Here is a 24,602-nt window from a genome sequence, read left to right as displayed (position 1 = left end):
TTTGATTCACTTGACAAAGTGGGCAGAGGTTTGTATTATCCCTATTTTGCAGAGGAGGAAACTGAGGCTTGACAAGGTCCCTCTGGTAATTAGAGACAGAGCTTGAACTTGAACTCCTCGAGCTCACCCCTCTGGTCCTCAGCGAGGATGGTTTCCAACACCACCACCTATCCTATTCACCATCCATTCTTTCCTGCACTTCTTTCCTTTTCTGGTTCGCTCTCGTGAGCCTCCTTGCTTCTCCTTGCACACACCAAGGGCCGCCCACCTCGGAGCATTTTCACTTGCTGTTCCGCCTGCCTGGAACACTCTTCCCACACATGTGCTCCTGGCTCACCCCATTGCCTAATTCTCACGTTGCCTCCTTAGAGGGGCCTTCGCTGGCCACTTGTCCCCAATAGCTCCCCCAGCCCTCTCTGACACATCTGACTGTGTGTCATTTTTCTTCATAGCACTAATCACTACCTGACGCTGTATCATATTATATTAATATTATGCATTCTATTCTAGTCTATATTATCTTTTATAATTATTTCATTATCTACCTCTCACCTTTAGAATGTCAATCCCTTAAGAGCAGGGATTTTGTCAGTGTTGCTCATTATTCTATCCTTAGCTGTTAGAACAGTGCCCAGAATATAGGAGGTGCCTAATATATGTTTATTGAATGAACAAGCACCTATTGTATGCCAAACCCTACTCTGGGTACTGAGCATATGCACGTGAGTAGGACTCCCTCCTGCTCTTGCTCTTGAGGAGCTTATGGAAGACAGGCAAAAGTCTGTCTGGTGGGCCTGGTTGGGGTTCTCTTAGTCACTGTGGCAAAGTTGGGTGATCCCCGATATCAGTTTTTCCCTTTTTTACTTAATAACAGAATCCCAGCTTTTAGCTGGACACCCAGAATAAAGACCTTTCACTGGTGTGGCCATGTAACTCAGTTCTGGCCAATTTCCAGGAAGTACCCTTAGAGGAAGGGGGTGTGCCCTTCTCCACCCCTTCCGCTGCTTGCTAGAATATGAAGTGATGGCTGTACTTGAGCAGCTTTCTTGGACCATGAGGAGGGGACCACACCCCAGGGATGATGAAGGATAAAGCTGGAAGAAGTCTGGGTCTCTCACCCTCTGAAGCATTAACAACCTCACCTCCAGAAGTCATTTACCTGAGCAAGAAATAAACTATCTTGTTCAAGACACTTTTATTTTGAGTTTTCTGTCTTAACTAGGCATGGAAAGAGGAAAAAGTGTCCAGGAGACTTGTTTCCCCACACAGAGAGTGTTCTGGTTTGCTAATGCTGCCATTATGCAAAATACCACAAATGGATTGGCTTTTATAAAAGGGATTTATTAAGCTACAAATTTACAGTTCTCAGGCCATAAAAGTGTCCAAACTAAGGCATCAACAAGATGATACCTTCACTGAAGGATGGCCAATGGTGCCCGGAAAAGCTCTGTTAGTTGGGAAAGCACATGGCTGGCGTCTGCTTATCCCAGTTTGTGTTCCAGCTCCTCTCTCAGCTCCTGTATGTTCTTGGTTCTTTCTCCCAGGACATTTCTCTCTAAGCGTCTGGGCATGTTCTCTTAGCTTATCCCAGGGCAAACTCTGGGCTTCATCTCTTAGCTAAACATCCTTCTGTCTACATCTCGAAGCATCTCTGAGTGTCAGTGTCAGCAAGCATCTGGGTCTGGGTGGCTCTTTTCAAAGGTCTCCAGAAAACTAATCAAGATCCATGCTGAATGGGCAAGGCCACACCTCCATGGAAATAATTCACTCAGAGTTATCACCTACAGTTGAGTGAGTCACATCTCCATGGAAACACTCAGTCAAGAGGTTCCAACCTAATCAACACTAACACATCTGCCCCCACAAGATTACATTAAAGAACATGGCTTTTTCTGGGGCCATAATATATCCAAACCAGCACAGAGAGTGAGATAGCCCCATTACTGATTAGTGAGGCAGAAACTGTGGCCCAATAGTTTTGTAATGTGTTTTGGGGTTGGGGTAAATGGGCTATGGTAGTATTCATTTGATCATCCATTCATTCATTTATTCAATTGTCCCACCATTCACTCATCTATTCATCCACTAAAACATTCCACTAGGCAGGTAAGGGCCACCAAGGCTGGGGTGAGAGTTTGAGCCACACAGGGAAACAGGTGGCAAACGAAGCTCTTCCTGGAGACTGAGAAGGGGGGCTGGGGGTCTGGAGCCCCCTCCCAGAAGCAGAGCAGAGCCTGCTCTATCACTGCACATGTCTGCCATGCCTCGCCCCTCATGGGCGGCATCTCTGTGGGGTGGTCACGTTCCAGATTGCAGGAGAGTGTCATTCTGGGGGAGGTGGTAGCAGTGCTCTGCAGGCTCCAGCGGAGACCCCCTCAGTCTTCCTGTGGCAGGAACGCTGTCCCCTGTAAAAGAGTAAGCAGAAAGAACGTTTAAGCACAACCACACATTCATTATGCCGTGAAAAGTTAGTATTAGCAGGAGGATGGTACATGTACCTTGTAGCTTCTGAAAAATCTAAACAGTGTAAAGCCTTTGCCTACGACACAATGCTAAGAAGGGAGTCAGAGACTCATGGGCCAATGGGAACTGTTATGTTGTACACATGTTACAATTAAAAAAAATCAGAAAGAAAGTCATGGGCTTTGCACGTATTCTCCAAAATTGAGCCAGGATCCCGGGAGAGGATGTGCTTAAAAAAGATCACGGGTGGGAATGAAGAAGGAGCTGAGAGGCAGCAGGACACCCAGATGCCCTTCTGAGGCACACCTGATAGGAAAGAAAAAGCGACTTGTGAGAAAAGTGAAGAAATCTTTTGCCCCATTTCCTGGACTCTGGATTTTCATGGTTGGCTCAGAGCCAGGCACTTTTCTTTCTGGTATTCCATGGCCCTGCACATCCTAGCAGACACCGGGGCCAAAACTGAGGGTTACGTGCGAGAAACAAAGCAAATGGATCTGCTTCGGTTGTCCTTTGTTGTGTTACAAACCATCCCAAAAGTCAGGGGCTTGAAATAATTTCTGATTTCTCATGATTATGTGGTTAAGGCTGAGCAGGGCTCCTGCTCCACGTGAGGAGGGCTAGACACTCGTGCAGATAAGTTTGGTGGCGGCTAGAAGGTCCTAGAAAGGCCCTCTCACATGTTCAGGGCTTTGGTGTCGGCAGGCACCACCGCCCTCCTCCACGTGGTCTCTCCCTCCCAGAAGGCAGTGCGGTTGGCGTTTCAACATGGCCGCCTTTCAACATGGCTGCCTTTCAACATGGCGGCTGGATTCTGAGAGCACGGAAGCCGAAGCTGTCAGGCCACTGAGGTGCAGGCCTGGAACTGGCACAGCACCACTTCTGCTTCATTCTATTATCAGAGTGAGCCACAGAGTCAACCCAGAGAGGAAACAGATTCCACCACTGGATGGGAGGAATTATCGGCAGCCATATTAGTAGATAAACTCCGACAGGAAGCTGATAAGGGATTGTGGAACCCAGAAAGAAAATAAGATGTGATTTACACAAATTTGACATGATGCACAACTTTGTAGACGCACATTTAGGGTGTGAAGCGAGGCTCACTATCCACCTGCCCAGGGCCTGAACTGGGGTTCTGCCTGGCTGGCTCTGCCTCTTTTCCACGGCCCTCCTTTCCTCTTCTTCAAACAACCCCATCCTCTGGAGACCACTAAAAGGAAAGAGAAATACACCAAGGCCACAGTCTTTAGCATCCCAGAACACTGGATTCTATTTCTGGCAGATGTGAGGTTGTTGGCAAATCTCTACCCCTGCTTCTCGGGCTCAGCACCGCAAGGTAATGAGTCCACTGGATTATGTGGAATTAGCAGAAATGCCGGTTCCCAATCAAGAGAGGAAACAGACTCCCTGTCTTCTGCTGTAATCAGCCTGCACCTGGGGTTCGGAGTGAGTTCTGCACTCAGAAGGGAACTCACATTGATTGAGTGCCTACTGTATGCCAGGTGCCAGGCTAGGCACATCTGGCCCTTGCTTTTCTCTCTAGCCTCATCTTGCACGATTTTCCCTCTCTTGCTTTCCGGGCAATCTAAGCATATTTCATTTCTTCCAACAGGCCACTCCTCCTCTTTCAGGCATGCCCTGTTCCCTCTGCTTCAACATTCTTCCCCTACCTCTTTGCCTGGTTAACTCTCATGTACCCCCCAAATCTCAGGCTCTCCCTAACCCCACTCCAGGGGGGATGTATTACATTAAACATCTGCCTTCTCTGCTAGACTGGAGGTACCTCTGGGATAGGACCATGCCTTCTGAGGTACTGATTGGCTTTGTATTTGTTGAGTGACTGAATGATGGAATGAATGACATCTCAGCACAGCCCATTTGACAGATGAGGCAACTGAGGCTCAGAGGGGAGACATATCTTGTCCAAGGTCAAGCATGGTGAGAGGCAGAGCTAGGATTTGAATCAGGTCTGTTTGGTGGCCAAACTTGTGCCCTTTCTACCACAGCTGGCCTGCAAGGGTAAGAGAAAGGGTGGACAATGGCAATGGAGAGGAGGGAGGAGGTGCTGGAGGAGGACGTGAGGACCAAGGCAGTTTCTCTGCCCATTGCTCATAGAGAGCAATGACAGAGATGGAGGTGGAACCTGGGGCTGGGCCACTGTGTCATGGGGTATGGCTGAGCCACTGTGAATCTGGCCTTCCTGAATCTTGCCTAAGTTGATGGTTTACACACACCTGCTCTGTAGATAAGAGGGGCCAGGCCAGCAGCTCACCTGTGTGTCAGAACTTGGTGGGTCACACTAACTCCCAGGGTCTTTGGCACCCTCTGGTTAAAGGGGCCCAGATGAGATTCCTGGGCAGCACAGGAAGTGATACCCCCAGAGGGGCACAGTCAGAGAGCTGCATGGGAGGTGGCTTCCTGGGGCTGAGAGAGCACTGACTTCAGAGTCCTGCAGACAGACACAGAATCCCAGCTCCTCTGATGACAGCAGAGTGACCCTGGCCCAGTTACTTCTCTTCCCTGAGCCTCAGTGTCTTTACCTGGAAAATGGGAATAATAGAACAATTCTCATAGGGTTGTTAATAAAGTCAAATGGATTAATATGAGTAGCATGCTTAGATCAGGGTCTGCCTACCCGACTTGATCCTGGCACAAGAGAAGCAGTTGACAAATATCAGGCCAGAAAGCCAATTGCTCTTCCATGGCCGTTGAACCTATCCTGACTCAGCTCTTCAATACAATCTTTTGCTCTGCATATTCCCAGGGGCTGTTGGGAGGATCAGATGTCATAGTGGATGGACAGAACATCACTAAAGTTCTGTCCAAAGGCCAAGGCTTAAGGAAGTTGTGTTACTCTTGTGTCTCCATCTAGACCAGGCCAGGCCAAATCTAAAGGGCCGATAAACACCTGGAGAGGAGCAGAAGCGCCACAGGCTTGGGATACAGTGATGATGGTACAGATGATGAGACAGAGATGATGATGATGAGGGAGATGATGGTGAAGATGATGACAACGATGGTGATGATGATGACGATGATGGAAATGGTAACGATGATGATGGAGAAGAAGAAGATGATGATGACAATAGGGAGATGATGAAGAAGATGAGGAAGAAGATGGAGATGATGAGGAAGAGGATGATGATGATGTTGGATGGATGGATGAGAAGGCCTGTGATGGAATATACAGGCCAAAGCTTTAAGAAGATAATGAGTGTAATGAAAAGATCAAAAGCCTAGTTGTCTAAAAATCCAGATATTTCTCAGTACAGGCTCTGCCTTGAGCAAGTCATTGAACATTTCTAAGATTTACTTCTGTCACCTGTTGTCTTAGCTTCCTGTCTGCTGAGACAAATACCATATAGTGGGTTACCATATAGGAATTATTGGCTCATAGTTTCAGAAGCTAGGTTTGCTTCCTCCTGGGGTCAGTAGCGTTCTGGCTGGCCAGCAATCCTTGGGTTCCTTGGTTTTCCTGTCACAGGAAAATGCCCTCTCCTTTCTCTTCTCTGTTCCTGCTGACTTCTGGCTCCTCCCAGAGGCTTTCCCTTTATCAGGGAATAGGATTAAGACCCTTCTTGATTTGGTTGGCCACACCTAATTAAAAATAACGTCTTCTAAAGGTCCTATTTATGATGAGTTTACACCCACAGGAGTGAGATTAAGATTAAGAACATGTTTTTTCTGGGGTCCATTTTCCAATACGCCACATCTTTAAAATGTGAACTAAACTCCCTGCCCTGCCCCTTCCTCAAGAAGCCTCTATGGGGATCACCAGCCATGAACATTTTCATGACACCAAGTAGTTGTTGCCATTAAACAGTCTTAGTTCCAGTGCAAACTCTGACATTTCCTTCCCTAGGTTTCCTTAGACCACTTAGGTCCCTCTCAGTTTCAGTTCCCTCATCTCCAAATGAGACCAATGATGTCCCCCACATAGGGTTGTGGTCTGGCTAAAATGGGATCAAACCAGTGCCTGCAAAGAGTTAGGCCTGCACAAACATTCCCATTTGGTTAAAAGCCTCTGGTCCACTCTGACTGCTTCCTTTCTGGCCATACCTTTAGCTTGACCTGACTTCCTATAACAGGCACACCTTCTTGGTCATCACTGCTTCCTGTGGTGTATTCTTCAAGGACTAGATTCACAAAGTCACAAAGAGCTGCCCTATATGGTTGTTCAGGCTGCTTACTGCTCAAGGGCTCTTGGCTGAGGAAATCACCTTGTGCTTTTTCCCCTAAAGCTGTGAGCCTTGGGGGATGGCTGTCATTGTCTGGGGGAGGCACCTTTTTCTAATTTGCGTAAAGACTACACATGGGCTGGAAAGCACCCTGGGTCACCTGTAGTGGCATTCATCTAACTTAGAAATGTAGACTCAGATAGGGTCCCAGACAGGATCTGATCCAACATTCTTGTTGCACAGAGGAGAAAACTGACCACTATTCATTCATTCACTCATTCAGCTTTTTGTGACAAGCACAGCCTCTGTTCTCAAGATGAGGACACACGGACAGACCATTATACTATATGCTTTGCAAATCTATTTGGATACTGATTCTCAACATTGATAATTTAGATAGCAAATAATTCAGAGTGAGGGATGCTGCATTACCCAAATTATTTGGATTCTGAGTTTCAGATATGACTAACAAGAATTCAGACAGTGAGGGATGCATCCAAAAATGTATCTGAGAGCGAGGAATTCCTGCAAGGAAGCTCCATGGAGCAAGAGGACAGGGTAGCCAGGGCTTCCCAGAAGCAGTGATACTTGATTTCAGAAGGAAAGCGAGGAATATGCGTGGCTGCCCAGAAGGGAGAGGGCATCCCAAGCAGAGGCACTGATATGGACAAAGGCCTGGAGTGGGGAGAGCCTGGCAAGCTCTGGGAGCTAAAAATCAGTCTTTTTGTCTGGAGCATAAAAGATGAGGAGGAAGAGTGCTGGGAAATGAGGACCAGAGAGGTTAAGTGGCCCACTCAAGGGTCACACAGCAAGCTTCTGGTATAGGTGGGATTAGAACCCAGGCTCCTGACTAAGGCTGGGGTTCTGATCACTGGTTTCCAGATGGAGAGTGGGGTGGGAGGATCCCTGAGCAGGCAGCAGGAGGCAGAAGTGGTCAGATAAGGGGACAGACACAAGGCAAGGCTGGCTCAACTGTGCTCCTGCTGACCCCAGGCCTATGTATGACATTTTGTCCTTGCCTTTCCACCTGCAGGGATGTTTGGGGAGGTTCTGCGGGGCCGGCTTGGTTCCATCCAGCTGTTCTCTATGTTGACTGGGGCCTGACCTTGTGCCCCTGATCCAGCTGGGCTTGTACAGCTGGTGACCTGCTGCCCTCAGCCAAAGTTCAAGGCTGAATCATGGCCAGGCCTGCAATGTCAGAGACCCAGGCAGGGGCTGGCCATGATGCACTGGGTGGTACAGTCACTCAGCAGTGGGAAAGATCAGTGTCAGGGGTAGGGGCCTGGGGTAACCGTTCTGGCCTGCCACTGGTCAAGTCACAAACCATCCGTCTGAAAAATGGGAAGGTTGTGTGAAATAACTTCTAAGGCTTTGCCAGCTCGAACCTTCTAGCTAGCCAGTGGTTCTCAAACTTTGGCTTGCCTCAGAATCACCAGGAGGACTGGTTAATATGCAGATGTCTAAGGTGATAGCAGATTCTGCACTCCTAACATGTCCCAGAAACTACTGATGTTTCTGGTCCAGGGATCACACTTTGAGAACAACTCTGGCTGCACTTAGGATCACTTGGGGGAGCTTTAACAATGTGGTTATCAGGCCCAACCCCAGAGCAATTAAATCAGCATCTCTGAGTGGGGCGCTTGAGCTTTGTTATCTTTTAAAAGGCTCCCCAGGTGATTCTAACAGGCAGCCAGGGCTGGGAACCACTGTTCTAGAAAAGCAGCTGGGGATGTGACAGGATACTGGGCAAATGCCTTCTTCCCCTTTGGAGATCCCAGCTCGGCCTCTCATTGGCTCGCTGGCTTTGAACAGGTTACTCACCCTTCCTGAACCTCTGTTTCCTCTTCTGTAAGTGGCGCTGTTCAGAGGATTAAAGGAAACTGTGCTTGGATGTGTCTGCCCTCCCCTTCCCCTTGTCTCCAAGGGCAGCTTGCGCATTTCCTCTGCTCCGAGGCTATTTGCTAAACACAATTCAATAAGTATTTATTAGAAACTTACATTGTGCAAGACGCTGCTCTTGATGAATCAGGCTCAGTCCTTGCTCCAGGGAGCTAACATGCTAACGCGGGTGACGAGGCACGTGCCCAAAGTGTGAGGCTGGATGTGACACATGCTAGAGAGGAAGTAATCGTGATGAGGGACGCTATGTGCAAAGCACTTCACAGTTTATTTTAATACTCCCAACAACCCCGTGAGGTAGCCACTATTACATCACCCACTTTACAGGTGGAAAAACTGAGACTCAGGGAGATGGTCAGTTACCCACAGTAAGAAAGCCAGCTTTTGGTGCCGCCGGCGGGAGTGCAGAGGAGGGTGAGATTGATTCACGTCACTAGAAAGGCTAGGAGGAGGCTTCATGGACATGGACACTGCTTTGAAGGATGTGTAGAAGTTCACTGGGTAAAGACAGAGAAAAGGGCAACCCGGATGGAGGGACCAGCATAAATATGGGCCGGGAGGAGGGAAAGCATCATTTCTTTGGGGGCTGGGATGTTGTTTGATTTGACTGGAACACAGGCTGGTGGACGGGCGTGGTGGGAATCCCATCCTGGTTGGAGGTCTTGTATGCCAGGCTATGGAGTTTAGATTGTCTATCTTAAGCAATGGGAGCCATTGAAGCTTCTTGAGCAAGGGTGGTGTTTTTAGAAAAAGATTAAGGTAGTGATGGGTTATGGGAGCGAGTGTCCACGTGAGAGATGGTGAGACAGGGCAGAGGCAAATGGGGGGTGGGGGTAGGGGGATGGGGAGTGGGCACACATGGAGGTGCACTGTTGCCATGTGAAGCTTCCTTGGGGATCTATCTCTTAGAGGCACCCACTTATTGACTGAGTCATTCTGCGCTGGGGGGAGGGGGGTAAAGGTAGGGGAGGGGGGGTCTCCCAGGGTCCCTTGGCTCCACATGCTGCTTCTCTCACGACAGGGATGTGGTCAGTGGGGCGTGACCCTCTCAGGGTGGAGGACCTGGCTGAAGGAGCGGGTAATGGGTTCCTGGACCTGTTCCAGGCTGGCTGCCTGCCACATTCTGGGGGGGTGGGTGGGTGGGGTGACGAGAGTTGGCACAGTGGTTTGTCTCCTCCTGGCTCCAGTCTTCCAGGTGAAGTGCACCACCCTGCCTGCCTCCTGCTGCCAGGTTCACAGCCAGCGCAAGCACAAACCCTCTCGGGCTAAAGCCAGTTCCTAGAAGCAAAGTGGGATGTGGAAAAGAGCACTGGGCTGGGATCCTGCCACTTGCCAGCAGGGTGGCCATGGCACAACCCTTAGCCTCTCTGAGACCCAGATCTCACATCCTCCGCTGGGGTTTCAAGTACAGTCAAGTAGTGCAAGTACTTTATAAGCTTTGAAAGCTCTAAAGCCTCCTGCCTACAGCTTTGAAGTCAGAGCTGGATTTGAATTTCTGTCCCACCACTTACTAGCTGTGTGACCTTGATACAAGACTTAACCTCGCAGATCCTCATCCAGAAATGGGGATGAGTATAAGGCCAATATTTTTTAAACATGTACTAATTGCTCTGCAATTAATTCTTGCAAGCATTAGCTCATTTAATCCTCCAAACCACCCTATGAAGGAGATGCCCCATTATTATCTCCACTCCACACAGAGATGATGGAGGCACAGAGAGGTTAAACAAGCCACACAAGACCACACAGCAAAAGGCCAAATGGGGCCCCATAATAGAACCCCCCTCAGAGGGTCCCTGGGGGATTAAATGAGTTAATGCTTAGCAAGACCCAAACACAGCACTTGGAACATCAGAACGACTCAATGAATGTTGGCTTTTTCAGTACCAAATCATTTAATAGGCAATATTGGGGCCAGAAAGTATCTGTGATGCTAGTTGATTTAACCCCTACCCAAAGCCTAAATCCCTTCAACGTCATCCCACCAAGAAGACATCATCAGCCTCTGTTTACACACTTCCAGTGATGGGGACCTCACCACCTTCTGAGGCAAACCTTTCTAACATTGGAGGACTCAGCCAACCAGACCATCCCGCCCAAGGGCCCACAGATCAAACTGAATTTTTCAAAACCCTACAGGGACAAGTAAGGCAAGCCATTTTCTATTATCAAAGTCCAAGGTTGTCCACTGTGTGGACCTAGCAGTATCATACCCATTTTACAGATGATACCATCAAGGCCCAGAGACTTTCCATGACACCCAGGTCAAATATTTGGGTGGTTACGGAGGCAGGATTTGAACGTCAGTCTCTTCTCAAAAGGAGCTGGACCCTCAGCTCCGCACAGGACCCCCAGAACCCCACTGCCTGTCATAGGGTAGGGATACAGTCTGGGGTATGGCGGGGACTGGCAGACATCCCCAGATCCAGGGTTCCCGCGGGAGGGGGGCGGATACATGTAGTTTGAAAGACAGGATGCAGACGCCCCCAGGGTCCCACCCAGTGAGAACACTGTCTTTTCAACCTCCTGATTATGTGAAGGAGAAAGTCTGTTGGGTGCTAACAGGTCTTGAACATCTCCCCCAAATTTTGGCAACTTCCCTTTTTAACTGAGGGCACATCTCAAGCCTAGGCAGGTCACTGTTTCCAGCCTGAATTTAATAGCCTCCCTGTTTTCACTATGTTTATTTTTACTCTTACCTACTATTTATGGCAAGTGATACTGATTTCCCATATATGGCAGTGATATAACGTTTCTCAAAAAAAAAAATGCGTTTAAAGGGGGGAAAAGCGGGTCTTGGACTTGAAGAAAATATGAACACGTGGCATCCAGATAGATACAGTAAGAACGACTGATGTCTGACCTAGTTCAAGTCCCTCAGTAAAGGCCGGGAGAATGGAGACGAGCGAGGCACTGCCCCAGGGCACACGGCAGGTGTGTGCGGAAGGGCTCTCTCCGCAGTGCTCGGCCAGACCCGCAGGCTGCGTAGACCCGTAGGCCAAGGTGACTCGGCCGCCCCTCCTGGCGGCACGTGCGCGGCCCGTGCGCCTGTCCGTGGGGTCCCGCGGGCCCCGAGACCTTAGGAGAGCCCCGGCGGCTTTCTGCCGGAGTCTTGGTACGCGGGCTGCGGTCGGACACGGCGTGAGCGGCTGGAGACTCCTGGCCGGCGGCGGTCCCTTGGCGGGTCACCTGTGGCCGGGGCGGTGTGCGTGTGAGGCCGTGTGCAGATGTCAGCCTCCGAGGCCGGTGCCGCCTTCCGGTCACGGTGCGCGCGCCTGGCACCTCGGGCCACCCCACCCCCATCCCCGCGGCGGCCCGCACCCCACGCGCCCCACGCGCCCCCGCACGCGGAGCCATCAGACTGCGGCGCCTCGGCTGCCGCGGGGGAGGCGGGGCCAGGCCGCGGGACCCGCCGCCCATTGGCCGAGAGCCGTGCCGGGGGCGGGGCGCCGGGCGAAGGCGGGTGAGCCGGCTCCGCGAGCGCAGAGGCGGGCGTGGGGCAGCGGGACTGGCTGCGCGCGGGCGGGCGAGGGGCAGGTGGGCACCGCCGGGGGCGCGGAGGGACGCTCGCAGGCGCGGCCTAGGGCGCCCAGAATTGGGCTGGACTTCGGCAGCTGGAACCGCTCTCAGCGAGCCTGGGCTCCCACCACTCTCCGGGAGATTAGAGACCTCGCCCGGTCGGAGAAAGAGGGGCGTTCGCTTCTGGGAGCTGGAAGGAGGGAGGGGCCAGGGCGCCGCCGAAAGTTCGCCTCCTCCAGGGGCTAGAGGAGGGGAAGTGGGAGGAGGAGCCGGTTTTCAGACTAACTTGGAGCTGCGAAACCTGGGAGCGGCGTTCAAGGCCCCCTCCTACACGCGCGCGGAGCAGAGCGTCCTGCTCCTCCTGCTGCTGCTGGCGTCGCCTCGCAGGGAGAAAGGAGCCATTCCTCCCGCGGGGAGAGAGCTGCAGAGCTGCGGGTAGAAGAGGAGACCGCGGCTGAGCTGGGCAGGCCCCTCCAGCCCCCCACCCCCTAGCCCCCCACACACACCCGAGCGACCCCCCTTTGGGCCAGATGGAGAAGGTAGCTTAGGCGGCCCGAGCGGGTTCGCCCACCGAGGACACACGCACACACGCGCGCACCCACAATCACCTCCAAAAGGACCCTCCGGAGTCTCCAGGGAACCCTCCCTTAAGCCCCGGAGTCGCTCCCGCCGCCCTTCTCCCAGTTCCGGAGCCCCAAGGCAGGGGACCCCGGGATAGGACGTCCCCGCGCTTCCGGGCACCTGGCTCAGCAGGAGACCCCCGAGTCGGGGCAGGGCCGGTCCGGCGGAGGTGAGCCGGACCCCGCCCGGCACCCGGGCCCCGCCGAGCCCTCGGAGCTCACCGATGGGGCCCCGGCTCCCCGCGCCCTCTCGCCCCACCGCGCCCAGCCCGGCGCCCCGAGCCGCGCGGAAGAGCCCGGCACAGTGACCCAGGAGCCTCCGCGAACTTCGGGCGGCTCGGCGGCGGGAGCGGCAGGCGGTTCCCCGCACGTACAGGCGCTTCCAGGCAGCCCTCCGAGCCGTGCCAGAGGCCCGGCCCGCCGTTCCCAGGTAGGAGAGACACCCGGACAGAACTGGGGAGCTGGGTGAAGTGGAGCGACCGGGGAGAAAGGTTAGAGGCTCGTTGATGGGAGGCTCGGAGATGTTTTACATTTTTAGGGAAAGTTAAGCTGATTGAGCACCTAATGTCTGCCAGGATCTTACTGGCAACTTTACTAATCTAGGGAAAGCTAAAGTAGTTGAGTGCCTTTTATGGGTCAGGCTGGGTTAGGCCCTTCATGTATCCCAGGAATAACAGATTTATTAAGCATCTACTATATGCTAGGTTTGGTGCTAGGAAAGGTTTGAGGAAACTAAGGAGGAAGATGAACTTGCCTTTGCCAAACACTTCTTCCGTCTTCCCAAGCCAGCTGTAGTCTGCACTTCCAGATGGAGATAGGCAGCTGGGGTGGGGCCAGCTGGTGGGGCCCACCCCACACCACCCCAGCCCTGGCCAGCACCCCTTCTGAGAAGGGGAGATTAAAGAAACCCTTCCTTGTCCAGTGCTCCCTGAGCATCTTTCTGGGATGGTACGAGAAGTGAGTTTGCTGGGGGAGCCCCTTCCCAGGAAGAGTTTCCTTTACCTAGCTGGCCTGAGGGCCTCCAGGCAGTTCTGGGGGTCTCTGTCTTGAACCCCTTCACCTCCAGGCCTGGGAGGATGACAAAGGATGTTCTTGGACCTCACAGGGAGGTAGGCGGCTGGGCTGGGAAGGGGCAGCCAGCTCAGGAGTGTGTGTCAGGCTTTCCCTGGCAGAAGACAGACGAGGTGAGAAGAGGCCTCCTCTAGGGGCTCCCCCAAGACCTCTGCCTGCACTCCAGTCCCTCCCCAACTGGCTCCTCCAGGCAGCCCCTCAGCTGCCAAGAGAAAGTGCTCCAAAGAAAGGAGCTGAGCATTTGTTAACCTTGCTGTGTGCTAGGAGCTGTGCCAGCCTCTGGAGTTCTCGAGGAACACTCAGGGTTACGCCGTGGTTGGTTTCTAGCATACTCATTTCCCAGATGACTAACCTGAGCCCCAGTAGCCCAAGTGATTTGCCCAAGGTGGCTGGTCTGGTCTGATGCCTGCCTGCTGTCTACTGTCCTGAGCTGACCAGGGGCTTTGCCAAGGCCCTGGACTCCCTTCAGTGCAGGGAATGGAGACCCAAAGAGGCTGAGTGTGCACTGACAGTGTGTGTGTGTGGGGGGGAGGGTACAGGGGAGGGGAGGGCAGTGCAGCCGAAACAAGCTCTGGGGCGCACACAGGGAGGAGAACACGGGCAGACCCTCAGACCCACATCTTGCATTTATTACCCATCAGACTCCCCGTCTTCCAGCCAGGCCCTGTGGGGAGGGACTCAAGGGGGAGGAGGGGTGAATCCACAGATGCCTTTGCTGGGAGCTGGCAGGGCAGAGTTTGGGGGAGAGCCCTGGGCTGGGTGCCTGCCCCCAGCTGCTTGCAGGGAGAGAGAGGGAATGAGGCTGGAAGATGCCTCGGGGGTCATTCTCTAGCCTGATGCCAGCTGAGGCTTCACTGAGTCAGACACTGTTTTTAAAAAGACCAATTTTGGCCAGGGGGTTTATAGGTTTCTATAGAGTTAAGAGCAATAGGCTTTAGAGCCAAACAGCCTGTTTCTGATTCTGGCCTGGTCAGTCATTTGCTGTGTGAACTGGGGCAACTGACAGAACTTCAGTGTTCCCATCAGTAAATGAGTCGCCAGTGGTCCCCTCCTCATGGGCCCGGGGCAAAGAGTCATTGCCTTAAGGCGTGCAAATCGCCCGGCTTGTGGCTGCCTGCCCAGCTGAGATCACTCTTCCCCCAGGCCAGCCCCATTTCTGCTTCAGGCAGGGACCCTCTGCCTTCCTGTGGTGGGCTGAGCCGAGAGGCACAGTCCTTGCATCCGGGCACCCTGTTGCTAGTTGGCCCCTGGTGGATACCCCACCTCCCTGGGCCTCCAGGGCTGAATTCTAAACTCTCAAAGGGCCCCGCAAACTCTGGCCCGTCTGCTCCTCACTAGTGGAGTCAGCCTGGTGGAGGATGGAGAGTGCAAGCTGGCAGGTTAGGAGCAGAGCTGTGCCCACAGCGCTGCCCACAGGGCCTCCTCTGGGAGAGGTGGAGGGAAGACAGGTGTGGGGGTGGGGGGTGGAGCCCACAGGGGCACTATCACCTGGCATCCAGGTGTCTCATGTAGCTCCACATGGCAGGGGCCACGTGAGAACTTATGGTCTTCTCTCAGAGAAGGTGTCCATGGATATTTTTCTCTTTCTTTGTCCATCTCTGACTCCCTGCCTCCCCTCTCTGATTCTCTGCCTCCTCTCTCTGACTCCCTGCTTGGCCTCTCTGACTCCCTGCCTCCGCTGTCTGACTCCCTGCCTCCTCTCTCTGACTCCCTGCCTCCTCTCTCTGACTCCCTGCCTCCCCTCTCTGACTCCCTGCCTGCTTCTGTGACTCTTCTGCCTCCTCTCTGACTCCCTGCCTCCCCTGTCTGACTCCCTGCCTCCTCTCTCTGACTCTCTGCCTCCTCTCTCTGACTCCCTGCCTCCCCTCTCTGACTCCCTGCCTCCCCTCTCTGACTCCCTGCCTCCCCTTTCTGATTCTCTGCCTTCCCTCTCCGACTCTCTGCCTCCTCTCTCTGACTCCCTGCCTCCTCTCTCTGACTCCCTGCCTCCTCTCTCTGACTCTCTGCCTCCTCTCTCTGACTCTCTGCCTCCCCTCTCTGACTCCCTGCCTCCCCTCTCTGATTCTCTGCCTCCTCTCTCTGACTCCCTGCCTCCTCTCTCTGACTCTCTGCCTCCTCTCTCTAACTCTCTGCCTCCTCTCTCTGACTCCCTGCCTCCCCTCTCTGACTCCCTGCCTCCTCTCTCAGGCTCCCTGCCTCTCCTCTCTGATACTCTGCCTTCTCTCTGCCCTCTGAGGGCAAGTTACCTAACCTCTCTGTGCCTCACTTTCCTCATCTGTGAATTGGAGGTAATACCACATACCTTGTGGGTTTACGGAGGGGGTGAAGCAGGTTAATGTGTGTCCGTCACTTAGAACAGGGCCTGATGTATGGGAAGTGCAGAATGGAGGTCGGCTGTCATGGTTCTGTACCGGGCCTACTTAGCACAACACATGGCACTTGGCAAGGGCTTGGTTATTGCTCGTTGTCATCAGGCTCCAGGCCTAGGGTTGTGGCATGTCAAACCCTGCCATGGGCACATCTCCTTCCAATTCTGCAATTCATTGAGTTCCTTTTGGTGACGTGAAATTGGCTAGGGTGGGAGTATTTATACCATGGAAATTGACAGAGGCTATCAACCAGGGATTTTTAAAAAGCGTTTTTGAGAGCCAGTTTTACCAGTGCCCAACTGCCTAGGGGCTCTCAGCTGGGCCGGGGCTAGCAGATTGGCTGCCTTGGGACCCAGAACAGGATGCTCGTCAGACTTGCACACAAGTCTCTCCCCACCGAGTGGCCCTCTCAGACTCCTTTAGCATCCTGGCAGAAGGTTGGAGAGTGCCCTCAGGGAAATGGATGAGGCAGCTCAAGGCTACTGGCTGGGAGCACCCATCTGCAAGGCGGAAGACCAGGTTGTAGCAAGCACCCATGGCCCCTTTATGCAAAGTGAAGCAAGGTGCCGTCTCTGAGCACATGAAGGACACAGATGACCCTTCCTCTGGGCTGGTGCAGCCTTCATTTGCCCACCCAGAGGGTACTTTTGTGCAGTGCTCAGCCTGCACAACCATACCTGGCAGCCTGGTGAGGGTCAAGGGGATTGATAATTGAGCAGGCCTAAACCCATTTGCAGTTCTGAGGTGGAGAAGCACTTCTCCAAAGAAGGGGACAGAATCCTGCCAGGGCTGGGGGATCAGGGAAGTCTTCAGAGGAGGTGGCATTTGAGCCAGGCCCAGCAACGTAAGAGTGGGAAGAGGCTGTTCTGGGGGAGCAAAGGAGAGGAGGCAGAACTCAGCAGCACCCAAACTAACTAGGGTTTCTGGGTGGACCCTGACATAGGAAAGAAGGGCGAGCAGGCTGGTGACTGGCCTTTGGGGTGGGCCTGGTGGAAGCTCATGGGAGTTTTATTCATCTCCATTTGGGGTTTGGAGCTTGGATCCAGTTCAGCCTCTTCCATGAGGTCAAGAGACTCCCATGGAAAGTTCTGGGTTTCCCAGAACCATAGACCTCTGGAGTTGTGAGGAACCTGGAGTCGCCCTTGGGTCATTCCCTGCCCTCGGCCTGGCTGCCTCCAACCTGTGTGTGAAGCCCCGGGAGGGGGTCTGAAGCCCCGTGTGTGTCTCTTGCCATTGAGCCTGTGGTAGGAAGGTCCTTCCTCTAACTGTGGGTGCTCTTGCTTCCTCGGAGCCTGCGAACTCCCAGGGTCTGGGGCATGAAAATCACCCGGCAGGACACAGAGAGGCTAGTGGGTGGGCAGTGGGTGGGAGGGAGCCCTTCAGCTGCCAACGGTGGGTCGAAGGTGAGTCCCCTCCCCACCAAGGCAGCTCCAGGAAAGACCCCGGGCACCGGGCTTGGATGCTGAGGCCTGGCCGGAGCCTTTCCCTTCTTCCCAGGAGGGCCGAAGGGCCACGGCACCTCTTTGTTTAAGAAATGCATTCTGGAGCTTTGCCCGTGTCGTGCCCTGGATTCACAGGCTCCTGGGAGGCCGGACGATGAACCAAGGAAAGGATGGAGTCTAAGGAGAGTTAGCATTTTTGAAGATCTCACCCTGTGCTGAGCTGGGCTCATTTTATAGATGAGAAATGCCTAAACTACTTGCCCAAGACCAATAGCTGGTTAGTGGTAAAGCCAGGATTCAAATCCAGTCGTCCATGCTCTAATAGGTAGGTAGATGAATAAATGGAGGGGTGAATGAGTGAGTGAATGAATGAAGAATTAAAGAAACGAGAGGGCCGGAACGAATGCAGCGCTGGAACTCCAAGGTCCCTCGGAGGGAACCGAGGCCCACGGTCCCATTTGACAGATGGGAAGCTGAGACCTCGGGAGGGGCTGCAGGGGGGGCTGTGGCAGGGCAGGGGGTGGGGGTCCCTCTTGACACCTGCTCCCCTCGCTCTCTGCGCAGCCCCGAGCCATGATGAAGACCCTGTCCAGCGGGAACTGCACATTCAGTGTGCCCGCCAAGAACTCGTACCGCATGGTGGTGCTGGGCGCCTCGCGGGTAGGCAAGAGCTCCATCGTCTCCCGCTTCCTCAACGGCCGCTTCGAAGACCAGTACACGCCCACCATCGAGGATTTCCACCGCAAGGTCTACAACATCCGCGGCGACATGTACCAGCTCGACATCCTGGACACCTCCGGCAACCACCCCTTCCCTGCCATGCGCAGGCTCTCCATCCTCACCGGTGAGGCCCGTGCTGCCTGGGGTGGGGTGGCCTGGCAGCCTGGGGGGTCCCTGAGCCCGTGGCTCTGTTTGCCCCCCACTTTACAGTTGGTAGCGCGCTTGCAAAACTCACAAGTCCCCCCCTCCTCCTCACACTATGAGGAAACGATGGCTCAGAGAGGTGTCGCCATTCACCCCATCAAATGACGGAGTTGGGCCCCGAATTCCATGCGCTTCCACTCTGTACTGGTGACTTGTGACTGCCACCGCTGCCTTCCAGATGGGGAACTATACAGACGTGCAGTGGGATGTTCTTTTCCAGGGGAGAGAACAGTGTCAAGGCTGCAGGAGGGCACCCGGGGCCCGCGGTCAGTCTGCCGCTGGGAACTTCTCTAGTGTCAAAGAGGTAAAGGCAGTGACGTGGGCAGCAATTAGAGCAAGGACATCGGGACCCTGCCCATGTGGTGAGGGTGATAGCAGACACCAACAAAGAGCCTGCATCTGGCCCCCTTCTTGGTGCTTGGCATGTGTTTATTTTAGCCTTACAACTACTCTAGGAGATGGGTGTTTGCATCCACTTTACAGTAGGGAAACTGAGGCTCAGAGAGGTTAAGTAACTGACTCAAGGTGGTAGCAGCTGGTAAACTGCAGTTGGCTGGCATGCTTTCCGTCCAGCTCCCCCACAGCCTCTTGGCCCTGCTGGGAGCTGCAGGCCAGGGGAGGGGGGTAGTCGAGGATCAAGGGGCACATGGAGACATGGGATTGGCCGCTACTGCATTACTTGAGGCCGGGTAGTATGGCCCAGAAACTTCTCTGTCTGGGTCTCAGTCCTGGCTCTGCCACTCTGGGTAAGTGACTTCACCTCTCTGGGCCTTGATTTTCTTTTCTGTAAAATTAGCATCATATTAGCACCTCCCTTCAAGGTCATTGTGAGAATTAAATGGGTTGTTGAATGTGAACTGCTCAGTGAGGGCTTCCTATGTGCTCTGTAAATATATGTCTTAAATCGAATCAGCATTTTTGTGTGCCTGCTTCGAGTCTTTTCCCAAGCTGCTTCTTCCAGGCTGTCCTTGTGGACTAGCTAACCCAGAGAGCGTTCATATCCTCTTGGCTTGCTTTTTTTTTGGGGGGGGGGGGGGAGCATGTGGATAAAGGAGTCCTGGGTTCAAATCCTGACTCCATCACTCGGTAGCTTGGATGAGTGACTAGAGGCTTACCGTGAAACCTCTCTGAACCTCAGCCTCCCCAGCTGCACAGTGGGCATAAACTTCCTTTCCTCCCAGCAGCACATGTGGGGAGCTGCCAGCCTAAGGCGGGTATTACATGGGTGTCAGTTGTTAAGGAGGGGCCTGGGCGCCCACTGATATAAACAGGGCTAATGTCAGAGGGAGGGAGATAGGAGATGTGGACAGGGGCCCTGTGCTTATTTTAAATTAATTTTTAATTATTCAAATAATATGTGGACACACACTCCTTTAAACATCATGGATAAGGTGAAAGCCCCTTTGACCAGTGACCCCAATCCTAGGCTCCTGCCCCCTCCCCAGAGGTGGCTGCCCCTTTGGTTTGGTGTAGACTCTTGTGGACAGTCCATGAATACACTGACATTCATATTTATATCCCCCAAATAGAAAGTATTTTTCCCTGTTTTTTTTTTTTTTTCCTTCTTCATGCATGTGTCATTCTGAGCACATCCCTCTGCTTCTTGTGTCCATGCCTCATTTTCCAACCTGGTGCTGGTGCACAGGGACTTCTAAAAGCCATTAATCCTGCTGCCAGCTCTCCTTCCAGCTGCCAGCCCGGCCAGTCTGATGCTTGGCATCACAGTCTTCCATTTGAATATGTCAAGGCTGCCGGGTCCTCAGGGGCCCAGGAATAGCCAAACTGGACAGAGCTTGGCAGCTCAAGCAGAAACGGTTGCCAGGCTGACGTTGCCTTACAAGTGCCTTTCAAAACAGCCCACACTGTAATGCATTCCACCCCATCCATTCACCAGCAGTTAGTGAATACCCACTATGCACCAGGCCCTGGGATGCAAGGATGAGCAGCATCCGGAAGCCTTTGCCTGTGCCAGAGCTTGCTGCTTGGAGCACACACTTAGCCAGAGCCTGGGTCTGAACGTGGCGTGTGCTGCTATGAGGGGACACACGGTGTGTTCTGGGGTTCTGGAGGAAGGAAGCAGCAGTTGTGTGATAAGCTGGGATTGCTTGAATTTCCTCTTGAGAACTTGGGCCAGTTGCTGACTCTCCTGAGCCTCAGTTTCCTTGTCTGAAAAATGGGAATCATGGTGTCTATACCACAGTGTTGTTACAAGTTCAAGTAGAAGTCGGGAAGGTGTGCTGACAGTGAGGCCGTGGTCCTGCAGTAAATTCTGGGGTTGGATGCAGGCATCGTGCCCCCTTCTCTCCCGTCTCTATGCACCCCTGCCCCTTCCACGTCAGTCCCTAAGTTCAATTCAGGAACCTGTCTTGAGGGATGCAGTGTGCTCTAGTAGGAAGTGTGGGCCTTGGAGGCAGATGTTCTCCTGTTCACTCCATGATTTATTCAAGAAACAGAGAGCACCTACTGTGCACTAGTGCCATGCTAGGTGGGGGCAGAATGGGCTCCAAATCTGGGCCTAGCCTCCTGAAGCTGTGTGATCTTGGGCAAGTTGCTTGCCCGTTCTCAGCCTCAGTGTGCTCACCTGGAACATGCAGGTTGCATTAAGGTTGCCTTCCTCCTGGCGGCTGTGTGGGCAGTCCACGGAACAGTGGACGTGGAGCACGGGCCCCAGTGCTTGGCTCACAGCTGGCGGTCATTACCCCCGTCCTTACTGAAGACTTGAAATTATTGAAAATCACAGAGCACTTGCCACCTGCTGGTACCAAACGCTCCCTATTCATTGTCTTGTGGGACTCTGAAAATCATAAAATAAAATTTCATCTGCAGAGGACAGATGGGGAAACTGAGGCTTAGAGAAGCTGCATAACCTGCTCGAGGTCACAAGGCTCATAAGTGGAGGAGGCAGGACTCAAACCCAAGCCTGCCCGATGCCAGTCCCCCAGAGACCACACTGTGGCACAGACATTGCATCGGGCATGGTTCCAGGCCCTGGGTGTAGGCACTGACAAGGCAGGCGAGACCCCCGCCTTCGCAGAAATTACATTTATTGTATTCTAATACCGCCCACTTGCGCCTGGAAGCCCCATCTCCAGCCCCAAAGAGAAATGTGAAGTGAATTAACCATTCAAACCAGGCTTGGCCACTTGTTAGCTGCGTGACCTCATGACAAGTGATTTCGCCCCTCTGAGCCTCAGTTTCTCACTCCAGAAAATGGGGAGAATACAGCAGCCACTCCCTAGAGCATCTGCAAGGGCAGGGGAGTGGCTCCGTGTGAAGGACCCAGCACCCCCGTAAACAGAAGGCGGGATCCCCGTTATTTGGTCAGGCAGGGGGAGCGGCTAGAGAAAGGAGCAGGGAGGCCGGGCCGGGCCCACGTGCTCAATGCCCGCCTTTCTCTCCCCGCTAGGCGACGTCTTCATCCTGGTGTTCAGCCTGGATAACCGGGAGTCCTTCGACGAGGTCAAGCGTCTCCAGCAGCAGATCCTGGAGGTCAAGTCCTGCCTGAAGAATAAGACCAAGGAGGCGGCACAGCTGCCCATGGTCATCTGCGGCAACAAGAATGACCACGGCGAGCTCTGCCGCCAGGTGCCGGCCACCGAGGCCGAGCTGCTGGTGTCGGGCGACGAGAACTGCGCCTACTTCGAGGTGTCGGCCAAGAAGAACACCAACGTGGACGAGATGTTCTATGTCCTCTTCAGCATGGCCAAGCTGCCACACGAGATGAGCCCAGCCCTGCACCGCAAGATCTCCGTGCAGTACGGCGACGCCTTCCACCCCAGGCCCTTCTGCATGCGCCGCGTCAAGGAGACAGACGCCTATGGCATGGTCTCGCCCTTCGCCCGCCGCCCCAGTGTCAACAGTGACCTCAAGTACATCAAGGCCAAGGTCCTCCGGGAGGGCCAGGCCCGCGAGAGGGACAAATGCAGCATCCAGTGAGCAGGGGGCACTTTGGGGTGGGGGGGCCCGGGCAGCGCCTTAAGGGAGGTGACCCCAGAGACCCTCTGCCCACTGCCCACGCACCCTACCCCCCGGAGCAAGCTTGGTCACCAGCCGGGAGGACCACGCCCCTCTGTACATTCTCCTGCCTTCTCACTCCTCCCCTCTGATTTTTTTTTTTCCGTGGCTTTCCCATGGTTCCAGCTCCTCCATGGTAGGGCGCATCTCAGCATAGCAGGAGACAAGGTTGGGAAAAGTCTGGACTTATGCAGAGACCCAAATTGGAGAGTTGCTGTCCTTGGGGTGGAGGAAAGACTGATGCCAGAGGGGCCTGGATTCCTGCATCCGACCAAGTCTCCTGGAGCGGGGTGCCAGGTGGAAACAACCTCCCAGAACCGGTGGAAGAGGCCTCTGCCCTCCTGGTGTGAGACCCAGCTTGGTTTAGGGGAGAGGTCCCCTCCAACCCCCAATCCTGAAAGCCCTGCCTTCTGGCTCAGCCGTCTCTGCCCCTTGCCCCCACGTTGTCCCCCTGCTGACCTGACACTGAGCCAGTGGCATCTGTATGTTTGAGATGGAGCGTGGCCGTGTCCATCTCTGAGACCAGGTCTACGTCCTCAGCCACCCCCCTCTCCAGTCTCCTCTCGTCTGATGGTTGTGCTGTCCTGTTGCAGCTGCTCTCCTCTTGTGCATAGTGGTAGAAATGGAAATAATTGTACTGTAAAAACCTAATGACCCTTCCTTGGCCAGGCCCCTGCCCAGTTCAGAGCCACGGCCATCCCTGGGGGCACCTCCCTCCCCGCTCCCTGAGACAGCCTGTCTAGACAGTGACCTCTGTACAAGCTTTCCGGTTTGCAGAACACTTGCACAAGCCCAGGGTAGGCAGGGCAGGCTGCTTCTCCTTCATGTGCCCATTTCACAGAAGAGGAAACTGAGACTTTGAGGGGGAATCAGTGTGCCCAGTCCCCTCCCCCCAACACCCTCCCGAGCTCAGGGCCTGACTTCTGCTGTGCTTGCTTCTCAAGCATTGAGTGAGCGCCTGCTGGGTGCTGGGTCCCCTGTGTGCTAGGAAACAAAGAGGGTGAGGGGGTGCACTTTATGTCCTCAAGGCCTGACCCACTTCCCTTCACCCACACCTGTCCTCCACTCACCTCTGCTGCCCGCTGCTTTCTGCACACACAGCTGTTGGCAGAAGTGAAGGAGCAGCTGGGAGCAGAGCTGAGCCCGGGAGAGGTCAGGCAGAAGGGCTGGGGTCGGGGTGGGGGTCTTTTCCTTATGCCCAGATTGGGCCGAGCTGGACACCTCCTCACACCGAGGCACAGTGGGATTTGAACTGTAGGCCCAAAGAGCCTGACATATCGGCACTTAACAAATACATTTAATACTTTAATCTCCTTAAAAACATTGACTTTTCAGGCCGCAAGTCATTAGTGATCATCTAGGGAGTCTTTCTGAAGCCCAGAGAGGGTAAGTAACTTGGCTCAGGCCACACAGCAAGCCCCTGAGGGCAGAAGCAGGGCTAGGTCTGGGCATTCAGTATACACCATGCTGTGCCCCTTCTCCAGAACCTTTGTATCCCTGACCCTCTCCTTGAATTGGCCCATCAGGGTTCCCGTGGGGTGTCCAACAAGCCCCTGTATATACACAGCTGTACACAGGAACACACAATACACACATGCCTCGCCCCATCTCTGAATACCCTGCCCCCTGCTGTGTCTGCACCTCCGCACCCGCCACTCCAGCAGCAGCTCACGCCCTGCTTCTGTCTCCCCACCTGCTGCCAGCCTGAGCCCTCTCACCAGACCAGGAACCTTGGCCAAGACAGGTATGTGGTCTGGCCTCACCCGGTCACAGCCCCGCCGCCCTGGTATCTCTGTATACACTAGCAATTAAACTGGGTTTGTTTTTAAGCTGTGTCCTTGACCACGTGTATTCTCTCTTTCCAAGAGCAGGTCTGCCTCTTCCCTGCCCCCCAGCCGGAGGTGGTCTTTTCCTTCCCAGAATGCACCCACCGGTGCCGTGCCGTGTCAGCATGGAGTCAGTCTTCACTCGCAAATGGGGCGGCTGGGGTAGAGGGGGAGAAGGTGACCCAAGCTAGGAGGCTGGGCCCCTCCCAGCCCTGCCCTTCGGCATCCTCCAGGTTGGGTGCTGACTGGTCTGTTCCCCCGGAGGGCAGCCAGGTGA

General features: G+C 53.9%; 2 protein-coding genes across 3 annotated transcripts; one reads left to right on the top strand and one right to left on the bottom strand.

The window, feature by feature from the left end:
• Positions 1-11,417: 11,417 nt before the first annotated feature.
• Positions 11,418-16,656, bottom strand: LOC119542554 (basic salivary proline-rich protein 1-like). The gene is made up of 4 exons (XM_037847343.1): positions 16,517-16,656; positions 12,668-13,140; positions 12,393-12,488; positions 11,418-12,301 (listed from the first exon to the last, which is right to left on the bottom strand). The coding sequence occupies exons 1-4, from the start codon at positions 16,654-16,656 to the stop codon at positions 11,418-11,420; spliced, it is 1,593 nt and encodes a 530-aa protein (XP_037703271.1).
• On the top strand, positions 12,724-24,334 carry RASD2 (RASD family member 2). Of its 2 annotated transcripts, none has more exons than XM_037847919.1 (4): positions 12,724-13,109; positions 18,126-18,405; positions 21,892-22,417; positions 22,626-24,334. In XM_037847919.1, the coding sequence occupies exons 2-4, from the start codon at positions 18,135-18,137 to the stop codon at positions 22,654-22,656; spliced, it is 828 nt and encodes a 275-aa protein (XP_037703847.1). In that variant the 5' UTR covers positions 12,724-13,109; positions 18,126-18,134; the 3' UTR covers positions 22,657-24,334. The 2 variants fall into 2 exon arrangements, with proteins under 2 accessions (XP_037703847.1, XP_037703846.1); XM_037847918.1 differs by lacking the exon at positions 12,724-13,109 and adding an exon at positions 17,739-17,886.
• Positions 24,335-24,602: the final 268 nt, after the last annotated feature.

This window comes from Choloepus didactylus, chromosome 8, assembly GCF_015220235.1.
Source record: "Choloepus didactylus isolate mChoDid1 chromosome 8, mChoDid1.pri, whole genome shotgun sequence".
Lineage (NCBI taxonomy): Eukaryota > Metazoa > Chordata > Mammalia > Pilosa > Megalonychidae > Choloepus > Choloepus didactylus.
This window is presented reverse-complemented; position numbering and strand designations above follow the sequence as displayed.

Bases quoted from the DNA above. Each gene is read 5' to 3' on its own strand.
- LOC119542554 (XM_037847343.1), bottom strand. From the start codon at position 16,656: ATGGGTGCTTGCTACAACCTGGTCTTCCGCCTTGCAGATGGGTGCTCC. The intron at 12,489-12,667 runs GTGATTGTGGGT...TTCTACCCGCAG, and splicing joins TCCGGAGGGTCCTTTTGGAG to CTCTGCAGCTCTCTCCCCGC. The intron at 12,302-12,392 runs GTGTAGGAGGGG...CCCCTCCTCTAG, and splicing joins GGACGCTCTGCTCCGCGCGC to CCCCTGGAGGAGGCGAACTT.
- RASD2 (XM_037847919.1), top strand. From the start codon at position 18,135: ATGATGAAGACCCTGTCCAGCGGGAACTGCACATTCAGTGTGCCCGCC. The intron at 18,406-21,891 runs GTGAGGCCCGTG...TCTCCCCGCTAG, and splicing joins CAGGCTCTCCATCCTCACCG to GCGACGTCTTCATCCTGGTG. The intron at 22,418-22,625 runs GTGAGCAGGGGG...CCATGGTTCCAG, and splicing joins AGGGACAAATGCAGCATCCA to CTCCTCCATGGTAGGGCGCA.